This window comes from Lampetra fluviatilis, chromosome 42, assembly GCF_964198595.1.
Source record: "Lampetra fluviatilis chromosome 42, kcLamFluv1.1, whole genome shotgun sequence".
In the NCBI taxonomy this organism is placed as follows: domain Eukaryota; kingdom Metazoa; phylum Chordata; class Hyperoartia; order Petromyzontiformes; family Petromyzontidae; genus Lampetra; species Lampetra fluviatilis.
The window spans coordinates 4,273,783-4,291,678 of record NC_136316.1 but is presented as its reverse complement, the minus strand read 5'-3'; the positions used below and the strand labels follow the sequence as shown (position 1 = coordinate 4,291,678).

At 51.1% G+C, this 17,896-nt stretch overlaps 1 protein-coding gene across 5 annotated transcripts in view; it reads left to right on the top strand.

Moving 5' to 3' along the window:
• Window positions 1-17,502, top strand: part of SPIDR (scaffold protein involved in DNA repair) — a 48,164-nt gene extending 30,662 nt beyond the window's left edge. For 2 of the 5 annotated variants that reach the window (XM_078875723.1, XM_078875719.1), the window contains exons 12-21: window positions 496-1,059; window positions 4,198-4,285; window positions 4,708-4,872; window positions 5,807-5,881; window positions 8,780-9,026; window positions 10,226-10,372; window positions 14,199-14,292; window positions 14,717-14,837; window positions 15,847-15,903; window positions 16,839-17,501. In XM_078875723.1, the coding sequence (XP_078731849.1) occupies window positions 496-1,059; window positions 4,198-4,285; window positions 4,708-4,872; window positions 5,807-5,881; window positions 8,780-9,026; window positions 10,226-10,372; window positions 14,199-14,292; window positions 14,717-14,837; window positions 15,847-15,903; window positions 16,839-16,964 (1,684 nt within the window). In that variant the 3' untranslated portion in view covers window positions 16,965-17,501. Of the gene's footprint in view, window positions 1-495; window positions 1,060-4,197; window positions 4,286-4,707; window positions 4,873-5,806; window positions 5,882-8,779; window positions 9,027-10,225; window positions 10,373-14,198; window positions 14,293-14,716; window positions 14,838-15,846; window positions 15,904-16,838 lie in introns of all 5 variants that reach the window. The other 3 variants (XM_078875720.1, XM_078875722.1, XM_078875721.1) reach the window with 3 other exon arrangements.
• Window positions 17,503-17,896: the final 394 nt, after the last annotated feature.

The window sequence follows — 17,896 nt, the reverse complement described above, 5'->3', positions numbered from 1 at the left end:
AGAGTACCACTTGAATCAAGCGTGGACAGTGGCATTCCTGCGTTGGCAGCGGTGGCAGCAGCGGCGTCGTTGTCTTTGGAGAGGAATCTCACGACATCGACACGGCTCGCTGACATCTCGCCGGACGTTGCATCCACCGTGCATCAGATTTTTAAACAGGAGGTCAGATCTCATGGAGGAATTTTTTTTATCATTTCTCATATTGGTTGTGAAAGACTACGGTTTGACTCCCCCCTCCCGGCGTGGTGGTTGGAACGATGTTACACGTTTCCGTCCGTAGTTTGTTGTTCTTCCCCCGCCCCTCCGATTAGCAGGATTGGATACGTACGGTGCGAAATAAGTTTGACGTACGAACATTCACGACTTAAATCCCCACTGGGATCGGTCGACCACGTCCTGACTTTCGGCGAATCGGTTCTGAAAATGCGTACCGGCTTGACCGGGTGTTGTTGTCGTCGTTTGTCATTTGTCGACGATGATGTTGTCTCTGTGCAGGTGTGTGCTGCTCTTACAAGATTCGTGCGGAGTGTTCGCGGAGCTCAGAGCCGATCTCGCTTCGTTGCCCCCTGGCCCCTCCGCGGAGCCGAGGGCCGAGCTCGCTGGCTCCATCGTGGAGCTGAGGGCCGGGTCCCCTGGCTCCTCCGTGGAGATGAGGACCAAACCAGCTGGCTCCATCGTGGAGCCGTGGGCCGGGCCCGCTGGCTCCACCGTGGAGCTGAGGACCGAGCTCGCTGGCTCCTCCACCGTGGAGCTGAGGACCGAGCTCGCTGGCTCCTCCACCGTGGAGCTGAGGACCGAGCTCCCTGGCTCCTCCACCGTGGAGCTGAGGACCGAGCTCGCTGGCTCCTCCACCATGGAGCTGAGGGCCGAACCCGCTGGCTCCACCTTGGGGCCGAGGGCTGATCCTGCTCCATTGCCCCCTGGCCCCTCCACTATCTGCCCCGCGGGAGCTCCTCCGGCGGGCGCGACGGACTCTCCTCCCGTGCTGCCGGCACACCTGGAGGGGCGCTGCTGCCTCTTCGCCGATGTCGCGGTGCTGCGGAGGACCACGCGGACAAGGTGGGGGCGGGGGGTGGGGGTCGGGGTGGGGGTCGGGGGGGTGGGGGGGGGCATGACGTCACTCGGGTCGTGCTTGCCGGCGTCGCTGTGGCCGGTATTGCTTTTAGCAACATCGTCGTCGTAATCGCCACTGTCGGACAGCATCGTGGTCATCGTCATCATTGTCATCGTCATCGTGATCAGAAGTAGCAGCCGCAGCAGTTATGTCATAATATTCATCGTCGTAGTCATCATTAGCGTCATGGACATCACTTTCATTGTCGTCATTATCAGTGATTGCAGCACTGATGATGCAGCAGTGCCACTCATATCACTCTTCACCATTCTTATCATGACTGTCATCAATTGTTATTATGAGCAGCAGCAGCAGCAGAATCTGCAGCAGTTTGATTTATATCTCTGTGATCATCATCATCATCGTCAGAAACGGCAGCAGCAATGTCCGTGACATCACTTTCATCATCAGCAGCAGCAACAAGAACACCATCTGCAGCTGCGTCACGGACTTCATCATCATCGAAATCAGCAGCATCATCGAAATCCGCAGCAGCAATCAATAAAATCGGCAGCATCAATAAAATGAACAGGATCGTCAAAATTGGCATCATTGTCAAAATCAACAGCAAGCATCATCATCGTCGAAATCAGCAGCATCTTTATCAAATTCATCAGCAGCGGAAAATTATAATGAATCGACGGTGCCACACACAGCCTGCGCCAGGCTAAGGATCTATTTTAATCGTCGGACGACGACCGCTCTCACGCCCGCTAGCTGTGCCCTGTGCCCTGGCGTCGAGGGGCGACGCGTTTCCCCCAGCGCGCCGCCTGTCCCCGGTTTCATTTTGACAAGCCGGGGCCAGTGTGACCGCCACAGATAGGCTCATGCGCAGGGCACTCATGCGTGGTTTGGTGGGGGGCACGGGGGGGTACGGGGAGGGGGGGGGAGTCGCATTTGCGTCCCGGGCGATTGTCCGCCGCGTTACTCGGCGTGGAGTTTGAGGGATTTGAGCCGCGCAAAGCGGAATGTCTTTTCCGCTTTGCGCTTTAGCGGAGCCCTCGTTTGTGACGCTCGCTGCTCGCGGTAGTCGATGAGTTCGGATGAAAAGTGCCGCGTTGAGCGAAAGGCGCTTTGAGCGAAAAACGGTTTCGCCCGATGCACTGACTACACACGCTCACACTGAGATGGCGGGATAAATAACTGCGTATGCCCCCACGTTTCTGTATCATTCCGCGTATCGTATCGTACGCTCAGCCGCGCAGCTCAAGAAAGTACAGGTAGTCCCCGACTTAGGATGGAGATGCGTTACGACGACCCCATCGTAAGTCGAAAATATCGTAAGTCGAAAATGGCCCAGCCTACCCAGGAGTCTTAAAGAATGGTGATAATTTAGCAAAGCAGAGCAATTTACAGTACCTTGCTGTATAAACTATATACCGTGTGGATATATTAATTACAATACTGTATTGCACAGTAACATGTAAAGTAAAAAACAAGGTAAATTCTAAGCCTACCTATATGAACTGCAATTTCATAGAAAGTTTTTTCAGGAAACAATCCTATCTGCTATAAAAACTTTTAACATGCATTGAACGTATGTATCGTATCGTGGTAACCCTAAAATGAATTCGCTAAATCTACGTATCATACATGCATTGAACGTATCGTAATGTATCATATTGTACTGTACTCACCAACACAAAAACACAGAAAAAACTACACGCGCTAACACCGTGACCACTTAACTCCGTCGACCGCTGGTGAGAGTGAGAGGCATCACCACACAAGGCGGGAGATGCGTTCAGTACATCCCGGCAGCGTCCAAACATACAGTATCGTACCTCGTACGCTGCTGCGTTTGCCTGCCGCGCGAAATATAAAATATTTTTCAATTTTGTCATATCGCTATCGCCATCGTAAGATCTAAATATCGTAAGTCGGACCATTGTAAGTCGGGGACTACCTGTAGTTCGTCGTTGACCGCTCAGAAACTGCGTTATGACGTCGCGCGTTCCATGTTATAATGGTGCGCGCGTTCGCGCTGTGCGAAAAGTGTTCCGGTTTTGAGCGACAATGCGTCCTGTGAACACCCGACGTGTTCAGCGAGGACTTGCTGTAGCCTTTTGGGTGGTAATTGTGTTTATTTTCTATCCATCCCGTGCAATGAACCGAGATGAAGAATGCCGTCCGGAAAACCTCCCCTTCGCGTGGCACCGTACATTTGACGGCAATCGCTTCTCTCCCGAGAAATCCATAAAGTCGCATTTGCATCATTGGCACGGTAGGGGGCGCACTTTCCCACACATTCTGCCACGTGATGAATTGTCGAGAGTTGGAATTTTTGGCAAGTTTTTAAAAAAATGTGCAGTAATTGGGAAATGCCGTGGTCTGAGATCGTTACTCTGCTATGCTTAAGAACCGGTTATAACCCGGATTCGAACCCAGGCTCTCGTCGGTGCTGGCTCAGCATCCCTGACCTCACCTGCCCACCTATGTATGTGTGTGCGTATGTTGAACTTCTTTCGCACCATACGTAGAAAACCGTGCTAATTGGAGGTGCCGGGGAAGGACAATAAACTAAACACACAAAGCAGTTGTAAAGAAATGCGTTTTCAATCCTGATTATTTAATAGTGCGCAGTTCCAGTGGCATACTGATATGGGAAGGAAGAGCGTTCCAGACGGCCGCAGAAGTGCGTCTGAAAGCGCCACGTGATGCGGTGGCCGTCTTTGTTCGATGGCCAAGCCAAAAGCCGCTGCTGCTGCTGCTCCTGCGAGGATGGTTTCTGCTCCTTGAGATCGGCAAGGCGTTGTGATTAATTTGTGGCGAGCACTTTGCGTGTAACGAGCGGTGACCTCAGAACGGATTAGTTAGCTCAGCGGTAAGCCAGTGCAGCTCTCGGCGAGCACTTCACCGACACGGTCGGATCTTGTGGTAGCCCCGTCACGGCACGCGCCAGACCGCCCAGGCGGCTTATGAAAACCCACTCGCTGTACCGCCTCAACCTGGCCGCCTTATAGCTCAGCTGGGTTGTGGCGACTCTCACGGGTCTCTGCGTGATCCACCTACCCTTAGTGGGGTGGGGTGGGGGGGGTTGGGGGGGGGTGACTTTGACTCCGCGGTTCAATTCCCTCCTGCAGGTCACCCGCACTGTTCAGCCTCATTGACAGCCTCTGGCCACCAAGACAACCCCCCAAAGCCCAGCCCGGGAGCCCGCACAGCCCAGAGGTAACGCAGGACGGGAGCAAACGGCTGCAGGGCTGTGATGAACATGATGATGCTGATGAAGATGACAGCGATGATGATGATGATGATTTTTGATGACGATGACAATGATAGCCATGTCCATGACAATGATGATGATGGCAGTGATGATGATGATAACTTGGATGAAGATGCAGGGCAATAATGATGATGACAGCGATGATGATTATTTTTGACGGCAACGACAATTATATCCATGTCCATGATGACGATGGCAGTGATGATGATGATGACAGTGATGATGATGATGACAGTGATGATGACAGTGATGACGATGCAGGGCAATAATGATGATGACAGTGATGGTGATGATGATGATTATTGACGACAATGATAGCCATGTCCATGACGACAATGGCGGTGATGATGATGACGACGATGCACAGGAGAGTGCCGAGATGATGCCGGCGCCCAGCTTCTGCTACGTTCTGGCGACCCGCGCCGGCTCCTGCGTTCTTCCGCTCTCGGATGACGGCGGCGGCAGCGGCGGCGGCGCCGGTACCAGCGCTCTGTACCGCGCGCCCTCCACGTTACCACTCAGCCACACACTGGTACCCACGCACGGCACATGCACGGCTACAACTCACAATCGCGAAATATCTGAAGTTCACTCGTGGTCTCGACGTTGATCGGTACCGCCCGTGGCCTTAGGAGAAATAGACTTCCGCGGAAAAGTGTAACGGTGGCGAGAAACGTTATGGGCAGTGGCCCTCATCTTTACAGCACCGGGACAGTAGAGTGGAGAGCAGTAGAGAGTAGAGCAGTAGAGAGTGGAGATCAGTAGAGAGTGGAGTGGAGATCAGTAGAATGGAGAACAGTAGAGAGTAGAGTGGAGATCAGTAGAGAGTGGAGAGCAGTAGAGTGGAGTGGAGATCAGTAGAGTGGAGATCAGTAGAGAGTGGAGATCAGTAGAGAGAGGAGTGGAGATCAGTAGAGAGGAGATAGAGGTCACAGTGACCCCCCCCCCCCCCCAAGGGTTCCGCTCCCACGCACGCGGGAGCTTCTTCAGGAACTGAAAACGCGTCGGGATGCCGCGCACGATGGCGCGCGGTACGACTCGAAAACACACGGTGGGGGGGGTGGGGGGGGGGCAGGAGGGGAGCGAGGGGACAGCTACGCACGCGTGATGTTGATTCTAAATGTGGAGGGAAAAACTGGAGGGCCCGTAGAAAAATCCACGCGACCACGGGGAGAGAGAGAGAGACGCACAAACTCAGAATATGCAGCAGCAGGCGTCAGGGTCGGGATCGAACCTCATGCATACCAGGCGAGGGAGATAACATCACAGCACTGTGGTGCCCCTTCAATAATTTTATTGTTTAATTAAAAATGCAAGCTTAGGGGGGGCAGGGCAGAATAACAACAACAACAACAAACAGTCCCAGAGGACAGCAGCTCGTCGGACGCAAGCGCCGCGTTTCTTCACCTCTGGATGCCGTCGCTCATTCCGCACCCTCCTCCACCCCCCCCCTGCGTTCCGCTCAGAGTCAGCGGAGGGGCCACCGTGCGTCGTGGCGCTGCACCTTCTACGCCACGCTCATCTACGCGGAGATGGAGGAGGTATCATCACCATTATTTTTAAAATTGTTTTGTATTTCAACACGTGCTCGGCATTTCAACACGAGCCCTCGGGGAGGTTCTCTCTCCGCTCTCCCACACACACCCCTTGTCCCGTTGGGTCTCACCTGACCCATCGGCCCACTTCACACGTCTAAGCCCCTGGACACTTGGCTGACTTCCCCCCGACCGCTTGTTTCCCCGTCTCGCTCGTTTGTCCGCCCTGGTCCACTCCGACCCTGGTGTGTCCACCCAACGGCCGTGGTATTCACCAGTGATCTGGGCATGCCACCGTGGCCAGATGTTAACTAATTCCTGATTTGAAGCTTTCGTGACTGCAAGGATTCATACTCTTAGGTTCTTTCGGTAAAGTCACGTAGGTAAAAAATAAAATTAAAAGTTAATAAAAGTAATAATGGAAATAAAATAAAATAAAAAATCGCGACGTTTCGGAGGCAACACAAGTCTCCGTCATCAGGTGGGACCGTCACAGCTAAAATTATTGTATTTAAGGGCTGGTCTTTTGGAATTTTCCTCACTTGATGCAGTAATTTTAGCTGTGACGGTCCCACCTGATGATGGAGACTTGTGTTGCCTCCGAAACGTCGTGATTTATCATTTTATTTTATTTCCATTATTACTTTTATTAACTTTTAATTTTATTTTTTACCTACGTGACTTTACCGAAAAAACCTAAGAGTATAGATGTTAACTACCTCGGCTGGTATGCAGGAGATTCGTGGCTTTGAACCCGATGCTGATGCCTGCTGCATAATTCGCCCCGTATGGCCGCGTGGATTTTGTTTTCTGGTTTTTCCCTCCACATTTAAAAACAACACGCGTTTAGTGCGTTTGGCTGCTATCAATTTCCACGTGATACGCCACTTCACTGAGCTATCAATTGTGGCCAGGTCGCTTCTGAAAAAGAGCTATATAGCTTACTGGTAATATAAAAAAATTGTTGTTAATATAAAGATTGTAATGCGGACTTATTAGGCCAAGATAAAGCTTGATCCTAAAGATGCTATTATCATTAGTGGCTCTGCCAATTACGCTGATACCCATAACTACTATAATCGCAATTATACCCCCCTCCCTCATCATTGCGATGACGAAAGCCCCGAGTTAAACGGTGCAATTATCTCGCCTGTAACTTTTTTTTTAACATTGCGCAAGATTGCACATTAAACACTGCAGCTTTTTCTGCTTCTGTTTTGCAAACGCAGTTACACACCGCTGAGCCATTACGCTCAATTAAGCTGTTAAACCATTGAACCCGTGTCTATTTATAGGGTTAGTAAGCCGGCTGGCAAGCCCAATCCCCGCCCTATCCTCTCGCCTGGGTGGCTCACTCCTGGGCGGGCCAAGGCAAAGCAAGGCACCTGCTCGGCCTGTGATTAAAACAAAGACCAAAAAAAAACTTGCAGAGATATTACAAAGGTTTAGATAAAGGTGAAGGTGCAGCCCCTGCAATTGCTGGCTCTCACACCACTGCAAGAAGATGGCCTCCCCTTTATGGGGCTCCAGAGAGGCCCTTATAGAGCTGGGGTCGGCAACCAAAAACAGTTTTTTTTCGAATTCTGTAAACAAAAAAAATCCCCCGCTAAATATATCGAGAGCCGCAATGCAATGCGTTGCGCACTACTTGAGCGCACTGGCTGCAAGGCAGCGGAAAGTGGAAACAAATGTGCATTGGACACCTACGGGCTGCCTGCGTATGGATCGTGATGACGATGAATGCACGTGCATACGAGACTGGTGGTCCCTAATAAATGAGCAGCGGGTTGCTGACCCCTGGTGTGGAGGGTATTGGGCCTACCCCCTTCTATGCTGGCCACACGCCTTGAAATAGGTGGGAGCTCCCTACCCGCACTTGACGGCACCACGCGCGACCTGCCGATGAACTCACTTCGACTGCTGCTAAGTGGAGAGAGGTGACGGCGGGGGGGGGGGCGAAGTGGGGGGAGTTGAGAAACTTGGCCCACGTTGTCTCCACCACCGCACTGGGAGATGGGATTGAACCGGCGACCTCTGGATCGCAAGTCGAGTACGCCGCTCACCGTTACACTTCCACGTCATATGGTGTGGGGGGTAGGGGGGGGGTGAATGGGGGGGAAGGGGGTAAATTACAAATCACTTAAAAAACAACATGAATGCTCGCTAAATTAATTCGACGACAATGTTTTCACCTAATAGGGTTTTTCCCCTTTTTTCTGGCAACAAAACTGACACCTTTTGCAAGGAATCATGCTTACATATTAACCACAATACTTGCGGTCAAATGCAAACAAAAAACAATACTCTGATAATGTATGCATTGTCTTTGAAACTGATTGGTCCACACCAGAGACAGCTTTCTTTAGAGCCTAGTCTCATATGGTGTTCGACCAGATGACGCCAAAAGGCGCACAGTTCAAAGACAACGCACTACCAGAGTAATGAGAGCTCGGGAGGAGCAGCTACATCATGGGACCTGCTTTGCCAGTACCAACATATACTAACAGGGTTTTTCCCCTTTTTTCTGGCAACAAAACTGACTGATTTTTAAATCCTTTATATTAAGTTCACTTGCTTGCTTGCTTGCGTGCTTACGACCGTGCAAATCTTTCGGTCGTTTTTTAACCCACTTCCCGTGATCCAATCGAGCTGACATTTTCCACACAGACTCGTTGTGCGTGACAATTTATTTTCGTGAAAAAAAGTTTGCTAAATTTTCCACTTTTTAGGAATTTTTTTTTTCATATTTAATATAAAATACCAATGTGATAAAAATGAAACTCTTTCTCAAGAAAAACTGAAATGAATAATAAAATAAAACCGACGCCACGCATATAAAGGATTTATAGTGAAAAACTTTGTTTTTACGGGTTAATTTTTTGTTGTTGTTGCCTCGACCGTGAGGCAATGCAGGCGACACCGGGCGGACGCGCCGGTGCTGCGAGGTGCTCTCTCTTCGTGACCGATGACTCCCTGCAGACGCCCCTCCCCTCCTCCTCGTCGTCGCCGTCGTCGTCGTCGTCGCCCGCCCCTCCTCGCTCGGCCCGCGTGCTCGTCACGGCGTCGTGCGTGCTGCCCGCGGCCGTGCGGTCGGCGCTGTGCAAGCCTCGCGTCGCCTCGCTTCTCTTCAAGGACGTCGTGTGTGAGAACGGTGCGCTGAGAGCCGCCACCTCATCATCCTCATCTTCCTTTTCCTCCCTCCCTCACCTCCCTCCCTCACCTACCTCCCTCACCTACCTCCGTGCCTCACCTCCCTCCCTCCCTCGAACATAGCTCACTTTTACATGCTAATCCCTCACATTAACATCGCCACTTCCGTGCCCTCTAATATCTCACATTAACATCATGCTAATTTCTCACACTAACATCATGCTAATATCTCACATTAACATAGCCACTTCCGTGCCCTAGTCTAGGAGGCCGCTCTCCTATCTTACAGCTACATGCTAACTTCTCACATTAACATCACTAGCCCCGGCCACTTCTGTATGACCCTTGGGCTACACCCATTTCAAACCTTTTAAAACAGTCTGCTTCAGCAGCAGACCACGCTTTCCCACCTGATGACGGACGCTTGTGTTGCGCCCAAAACGTCGTGATTTATTTTATTTTATACCCACGTGACTTTACCGAAAGAACCAAAGAGTATGCAGCGGTATTTAATTCCAAGCCGATTGAACGCTGACCGCAAAACTCTGAGGTCCAAATCTCGTTGTCCCGAGTGCGTGACAACGATCTGGCGGTCACCATGAGCTGCCCAACGTAGACAGACTTACTTATAGCATCCATTCCACTCGCATGGAATCCATATATTTGCATAAGACCCCTACAACTTGCATTGTATCCCGCGACTTGCATGGAACCATGGACTTACATAGAGGACCATCGACTCATACGGCACCACTGACTTGCGTAGGCTCAACAGCACACTTCGATTGGACCCACAGACTTACATAGGATTCTCATCCTTACAATTGGCCTCTAGATTTACACAGGTTTCCTGTAGGCTTGCAGAGGGACGCGTATGTTACGCAGTGGCCATAGACACACGTACGTAGGACCCGTAGAATTACATTGCATTCATATATTAAGACTGCACCATTGACAGACATTGCTTTTTTTTCTTCTTCTAGATTTGAAGCTTTCGTGACTGCAAGGATTCATATTCTTCGGTTTTTTTCCGGTAAAGTCGCGTAGGTAAAAAAATTAAATGTAAAATAAAAATAAAATAAAAATCACGACGTTTCGGAAGCAACACAAGCTTCCGTCTTCAGGTGGAACAGTCACAGCACGACAGCTGTATCATTGCTTTTCTGAGGCTAACGCAGATGTGCGCGTGTGCCCACACAGACCGCCTCGTCGCCACGGAGGGCAGCCTCATCCTCTTCTCCAGCCACGTCGCCACAAAGCCCACGGCCAGTGCGGCTCGCCAGGACACTCCACTGCTGGACTGGCTGTCGCCCACTAGCCCGGAAAACACGTTGTGCCTGGTGCAAGGTACTGGTCGTCACCGGGTCAACTTCTGCCGTTGGGTGGGTGGTAGGATCTGGTGGGTAGGATTGGGTGGTTAGGATCTGGTGGGTAGGATTTGGTGGGTAGGATCTGGTGGGTAGGATTGGCTGGGTTGGATTGGACCGGTAGGATCGGGTGGGTATGATTGGGTGGTTATTATTGGGTGGTTATGATTGGGTGGTTATGATTGGGTGGTTATGATTGGGTGGGTATGATTGGGTGGGTATGATTGGGTGGGTATGATTGGGTGGGTATGATTGGGTGGGTATGATTGGGTGGGTATGATTGGGTGGTTATGATTGGGTGGTTATGATTGGGTGATTATTATTGGGTGGTTATGATTGGGTGGGTATGATTGGGTGGGTAGGATTGGGTGGGTAGGATTGGGTGGATAGGATAGGGTGGGTATGATTGGCTGGGTTGGATTGGGTGGGTATGATTGATTGGCTGGGAATGATCGGGTGGGTATGATTGGGTGGTATGAACGGGTTTGGTAGGATTGGGTGGGTATGATTGGGTGGGTAGGATCGGGTGGGTAGGATCGGGTGGGTATGATCGGGTGGGTAGGATCGGGTGGGTATCATTGGCTGGATAGGATTGGGTGGGTATGATCGGCTGGATAGGATTGGGTGGGTAGGATTGGGTGGGTAGGATCGGATGAGTATGATCGGGTGGGTATGATCGGGTGGGTAGGATCGGGTGGGTATGATCGGGTGGGTAGGATTGGGTGGGTAGGATTGGGTGGGTAGGATCGGCTGGGTATGATCGGCTGGGTAGGATTGGGTGGGTAGGATTGGGTGGGTAGGATCGGGTGGGTATGATAGGCTGGATAGGATTGGGTGGGTAGGATCGGGTGGGTAGGATCGGATGGGTATGATCGGGTGGGTATGATAGGCTGGATAGGATTGGGTGGGTAGGATCGGGTGGGTAGGATCGGATGGGTATGATCGGGTGGGTAGGATCGGGTGGGTAGGATCGGGTGGGTATGATCGGGTGGGTATGATCGGGTGGGTAGGATCGGCTGGGTATGATCGGCTGGGTAGGATCGGGTGGGTAGGATAGGGTGGCCACAATGTTATTCAGGCCACAGTGTTATTATAGACGAGCGTGTTGAGTGGCTGTTATTAATTGTGCTTGTGTACCACTTCCAACGCAGCAGTAGCATCACCCAATAACTGTGTACAGTTTGTTTTAAAAGCCGGCGTTTGTCACCGATGATAGTGGTGGAGTGCTTTTTGGGCCACTCTTTTGCATGCCCCTGGCAATGAGGTCCTGGGTTTGAATCCAGCTTTCAATCGTCGGTGATGAAAAGAGGTTCTCAAGTGCAGTGAGTCGCTGGTCTCAGCCCCATCCGGCACTTACACGAGCACAACAACACCAACAACAAAAACCAGATCACATTAAATTTGATTCTTCACTAAATTTGGCTGAATCTGTCAAAAAATAATGATAATGATCCGTTGTACAGTCACGAGGCGCCCGTTACTCTCAGTGGCATAGCGGACACATTGTTGCCCGAACGGCGCCATGCGCGTAATCAAAAGATAAATTCACTTGACTACTGCAACCCCCTAACGGTGCGGAACAAAGGTCACTTGGAGCAATGTCAGAAGCAGCTCTGTGACATCTGCTTCTGCGGGTCGCGCTGCGTTGCGAGAAGATTTCCCGCGGTGGGTTGTTTGTGCGGTCGTTGGTTACCGTGCTGTGACTATCATTTCGTTACACAGCGCATTCTTCGTGATTCCGTGTGTGTCTATATGTGAGTCCTAAACTTATACGCAGTCAGAAGTGCGTTGCACAGAGATCCACGGACTTGCACAGCGACACATAGACTGCATATGCACCCACAGACTTACACAGAGACCCATGGACTTACATAGAGACACGTAGACTCACAGAGATTCAGACTTGCATTGAGACTAGTCTATGGGTCTCTAGTCTATGGTTCTCTACGTAGGTCTGTGGGTCTCTGTGTGAGTCTATGGGTCTCGATGTAAGTCCGTGGGTCTCCAGTCTATGGGTGTCTATGTAAGTATGTGGGTGCATCTGCAAGTCTATGTGTCTCTGTGTGAGTCTACGTCTCGCTGTGTGAGTCCGTGGGGCTCAATGCAAGACATTGCTGACCGATTCCACAGAATCTCTACACTTGAGAACCCAGTTTTTCAACACTAGCATTTGTGCGGCTGAAACCCGGCTTTGAACCCAGCAATCTCAGCAGTGCTGGCCGGCTCAGTTTCACCGACCCCTGTTCCACCCAGGTCACCCTACACGCGCGTTGTTTTAACGCAGCGATACCACCGCATAGGATTTCACAGCTGTGCCACGGTTGCACAGCTCTCTCCGATTGGCCATTTCGGGGGTCGTGCCACGTGACGTCCGGGCACGATGTCCAACGTTTCGTACCCCGCGTTCTGGCAGCTGATTCTGAAACCGCATTTAGCGGATTAATTATCCCCCCCCCATCCCTTCTCCCCCCCGATGATGTCGCATTGCCGCGGCTACTGCTGCTGAAGTAGCCGCTCTCTGGCTCCCGATTGGGTCAGCTCAAGCTCCCTGGTGTAGTCTGGTCAATGTTGTTGTTACCGCAGCCAATCGGTGCCGAGAGACGGTCCGATCGACAGCGGCCGGCAATGCTCTATGAACGCGAGCTGCTCGCTTCGGTTTCCTGGAGAAGCTCCCGGCACGGGGTGGCGGTGAAACGTCGGACAGTCGCGCCGAACGGCTCGCCGTACGTCCGGGCAGAGGCTGAGCAGCCGCAGCGACACCTAAATCCGTCCCGCGCGACCCTCGTTTTGGTCGTGGTCGTGGAGGTCGGTTGTTGGTTGTTTGTTGGGGGGGGTTGGGAATTGGGAGGTGAACTCAGCATCACAACGATGGGGGTGGGTGGGAGGGGGGTGGGTGGCGGCGGCTGCGGCGGTGTGTGGGGTTGGAACATTTTATGGCAGTGATAGTTTACTGGACTTTGAACGGTTTTGTTTGCAAAAAAAAAACTCCCAACTTTTTTTGGCAGTGGTCGAAGTATGAGTGAGTGGTGTTGTTGATTTTCCACCCCCACCCCTCCTTTCTCTTGTAAATATTATACGAGATCCGTGTCTGTGTTGCAGGCAATGGCCCATTGATTTCTTTATTATTCTTATTATTATGATCACTTTTATTGAAACCCATAGTTTTAAAGTCGTGTTCATGTGGTGTTTGTTAGGTGGCTGGGCGGACTGGCGAGGGTGGGTTCACCACGTTGGCAAGATGTTATCCCCTCGCCTGGTATCCCGACCCTGACGATGTCTCTATATTTGGAGTTGGCGTGTCCTCCCCGTGGTCGCGTGGATTTTTTTCTCCGGGTCCTCTCGTGCTTTTCCCTCCACGTTTAGAAACGTGCGCCTAGATTATTCACGTTATTTTGCTGCTATAAATTCCCACGTGATGAGCCCACTTCGTTGCGCTATCATTTGTGGCCTGGTCGCTTCTGAAAAAGAAGCTAATAGCTCAGTGGGCTTTACCTGTTAAGATAAAAATAGGTCTATTTGTATAGATTTTTTAAAAGTAATTTGCTTACCTTTGCTATAATATGTTTCAGCCCAGTCACCGATCGCTATGGGAGAGGAATTGGATGATTTCCATTGTAATTTTTCTTTATTGCCAAATAGGGCATGGTGGTAGAGGGGGTGGGGGTGGGGGGGAGAGACAAAGGTGGCTGGGCATGGGGTTGGCCACCCCATCCCCGAATAGGTGCGCCGTGCCGGCCTTCACGGACGCTACTCACTAACAGCACTTGCCGCGGTGGGGGGGGGGGATCTTTGTGTGTTTTGCGCAGGGGTGATAATTGGCGTGGACGAGGAGAACGCCTTCTCCTGGCTGACGTGCGATTGGTGCGGGAGCAAGGAGCTGGAGAAGACGCGCAACTTCAGGTGAGGCTCCCTCCTCCGTGGCGTCCATCCCACCGACCGACCGTCCGTCATGCCCAGGCCCACGAATGGGTGGCAGGGTGGCAGAGTGGTAGAGTGGCAGGGTGGCGGGGTGGCAGTGCCAAACGGCGGTGACACCCTGTGAGTCCGAGTACGATTCCCAACTCGGGAACACGTTTTTCCGCGCGGAGTTTGCTTGATACGTTCTCCGTCCGTTGCCTCCCGGTTCTCACTGGTTTCCTCAGTACCTGGCACGGTGTGCAGTCGACATCGCCACCGGGGAGACAAAGGCGGTCGGGCGTAGTTCTGGCCACACACCCCCTCGTGTGCCGTGCCGGCCTTCACAGGCGCTACTCGCTAACAGCACTTGTCCCGGCAGTCTGTTGAAAGTTACACGGGGGGGGGGGGGGGTCTTTGTGCGTGTCAGCGGGGAGGTACTGCACTGCGTGCCTTGCGACGCCATCGTGCTGAACCCCGCTCAGAGGACGAACCTCTCCGTCGTTCTCTCCTGCCGCTCGCTCGGCCCCAACCGCTGCGCCAATCTCAAGGTCCGTGCCTCGTCATCATCTCCACCTGCCCATGCTCAATCCACTGCTGGATGATGTCCTTCTTCCCCCACGCCGCCACGAATCCCCCCCGCGGTCCAATTGCTGCCACTGTCGCATCCATCTACCCATCGCCCGTGCAAGATCACATTTATAAGCGTGCGTCTAGATTTGCTTATTTATTATTTTGCTGCTGTAAATTTCCCCGTGGCGATGAGCGACTTCGCTGAGCTATCATCTGTGGCCAGGTTCGTGTCTGAAAAAGAAGCGAATCGCTCAGTGGGCTTTACCTGGTAGGAGAAAAATAATTTAGTTTTATTTGTATTTTTGTTAAGTGATTTGTTTACCTTTCCAATACTTCTCACTCCTATCGTGTTTTCGTACTGTTTGTTGTTTTAACGTTCTGACCCCGTGCCCCTACTTGACATCTGTGAACAAAGCGCTTCATAGCTCATCGGATTCCCCCAGTATCAAAAAAACATTCCGATGCATTCTAGATTTGAAACTTTCGCGACTGCAGGAATCCATACTCTTTGATTCTTTCGGTAAAGTCACGTAGGTAGAAAAATAATAGATCGCGACGTTTAGATCGCAACACAAGCAATCTACCTACGTGACTTTACCGAAAGAACCAAAGAGTATGGATTCCGATGCATCTGCTGGTGTCGCCATCTACATTTTCAGAATCAGAAAAGTCGCCCGCAAATTACTAAACCGGAATGACGAATCGCAACATCGCCCCCCCCCCACCCCCCGCTCGCAGGCCGGTGCTGCTGCCACCGTCACCCCTTGTGCTACACAGGGCCAGCTGACATGCAGAGAGGGTGGGGGTCCCCTAGGCTAAATTATTTTCTTTCTAAAACCACAACCAGGCACCGGAATGATTGATGTTAGATGTTGCCGCCGGGCGCGGGTGGGGGGGAGAGCATAGAAGTTTCCCTTTGAAATGAAAACTCCTAAATTTGTTTCTCTTGCGTCTGTACGCGTGTCGATGTCGACGTCTCTCCTACAGCTACTGGAGCCGACCATCTCAAAGCTGCTGCCTGCACGGCTCTCCCTCTTCGAGGAGGTATCCATTGGGGACGGGGGTTGGGGGGGTGGTTAGGGGTTTAACCGTCGTTCAAAGCGTTACCGTGGCCGGTGATTGAATTCACTTCTCCCGGGTTGTCTCGACATCCGTTAGCGGGCGGTTGTGGCGGGTCGCGAGTTGGCGTTCCACAAGCCGGCGTCTCATCTCGTCTCGTCTCGATGTCTATAGCGCCTGATTCCAGGGCGCTTTCCAGCAACGGTATAGTCGCCATAGTCGTCGAATGCTCGTTGTTCATCGATTTAATCATTCTCCGTTAAATTCATCATCATCATCATCATCGAAGTCGTTTCTTAAAATAATCATCTGTTAATTTCATCGTCATCGTCAACACTCAACTGCATTAATCGCCGTCATTCAAGCATTGGAGTTATCGTCATCTTAATGCATTCTAATAATCAACATCTCTCCATCATCCATTACAATGAACACCATCATCTATTTTGGTCATGATCATCATCCTCACCCTCTGGTAGATTTTCCATCATCACCAAGATCAGCCGACACACCATCTCTCCACGGGCTCGCGTTGAACCCATTGAATGGAAATAGTAAAATAATAGAAAGATGTTTTATTGTTATTATTTTATTATTTCCCTTCTACGTCACTTTACCGAAAGAACCAAGAAGATGAATCCCTGCAGTCACGAAAGCTTTAAATCGAAATGTAATTATTTTATTGTTTTATTTTTATTATTTTATTATTTCCCTTCTACGTGACTTTACCGAAAGAACCAAGAAGATGAATCCCTGCAGTCACGAAAGCTTTAAATCGAAATTTAATTATTTTATTATGTTTTATGTTTTATTATTTTATTATTTCCCTTCTACGCGACTTTACCGAAAGAACCAAGAAGATGAATCCCTGCAGTCACGAAAGCTTTAAATCGAAATTGAGCCCATTGCTTCTCCCGCAGGGCTACGACCCCGAGGCCTTGCTGGGCTCCTCGCTGGGGCCTCTGCCTTGCCTCGTCCGCACCGCGCCCGCCTGGCTCGCCGGGCCCTGCGAACTGTCGGAGGTGGCGCTGTTCGGCGCCGTTTGACATCCGCCCTCACCCCTCCCCCCTCTCCACCAAACCTCTGCTGCCTTCTAGTGCCTTCCGCTGCCTTCGTAGAGATTTGTAGCATTACATAGAGATCCGTAGAGTTGTATAGTTACATAGAGACCCATAGAGTTACGTAGAGATCCATAGAGTTACATAGAGATCCGTAGAGTTGTATAGTTACATAGAGACCCATAGAGTTACGTAGAGATCCATAGAGTTACATAGAGATCCGTAGAGTTACATAGAGATCCATAGAGTTACATAGTTACATAGAAACCCATAGAGTTACTTACAGATCCGTAGCATTACATAGAGATCCGTAGAGTTACATAGAGACCCATAGAGTTACATAGAGACTCGCAGACCACAGCTCAAGACTGTAGGCAGTGGCGTCGAGTTGTCACGATGCGTGCAAACGAGATACCAGAGGAGGAGGGCTGGGTGGTGATGATGTTGAATGGAGGAGGAGGGCTGGGTGGTGGTGATGTTGAATGGAGGAGGAGGAGGGAGGAGAAGGGCTGGGTGGGTGGTGGTGATGATGTTGAATGGAGGAGGAGGAGGAGGGCTGGGTGGTGGTGATGTTGAATGGAGGAGGAGGAGGGAGGAGAAGGGCTGGGTGGGTGGTGGTGATGATGTTGATGTTGGATGGAGGAGGCGGAGGGCTTTCTGGCACGAACCTACCACCCAAAGCGCCATCACCACGCGATTTAACGTACAATAAACAATTCTTGTTCAGGTTAACAAAACAATTGAAACCAAGTTTGTGGCCGTGAGTTGTTGATATAAACAAATTGACGTTATAACCTACGCGACGAACCGTTCCCAAAAGACACTAATTATGAATCGCACGAGACCAACGTGATGAATATTGCCCTTGTTAATTGTTGTGTGGGTTGTGTTGGTCGCGTTCACCGTTGTGACACACACAC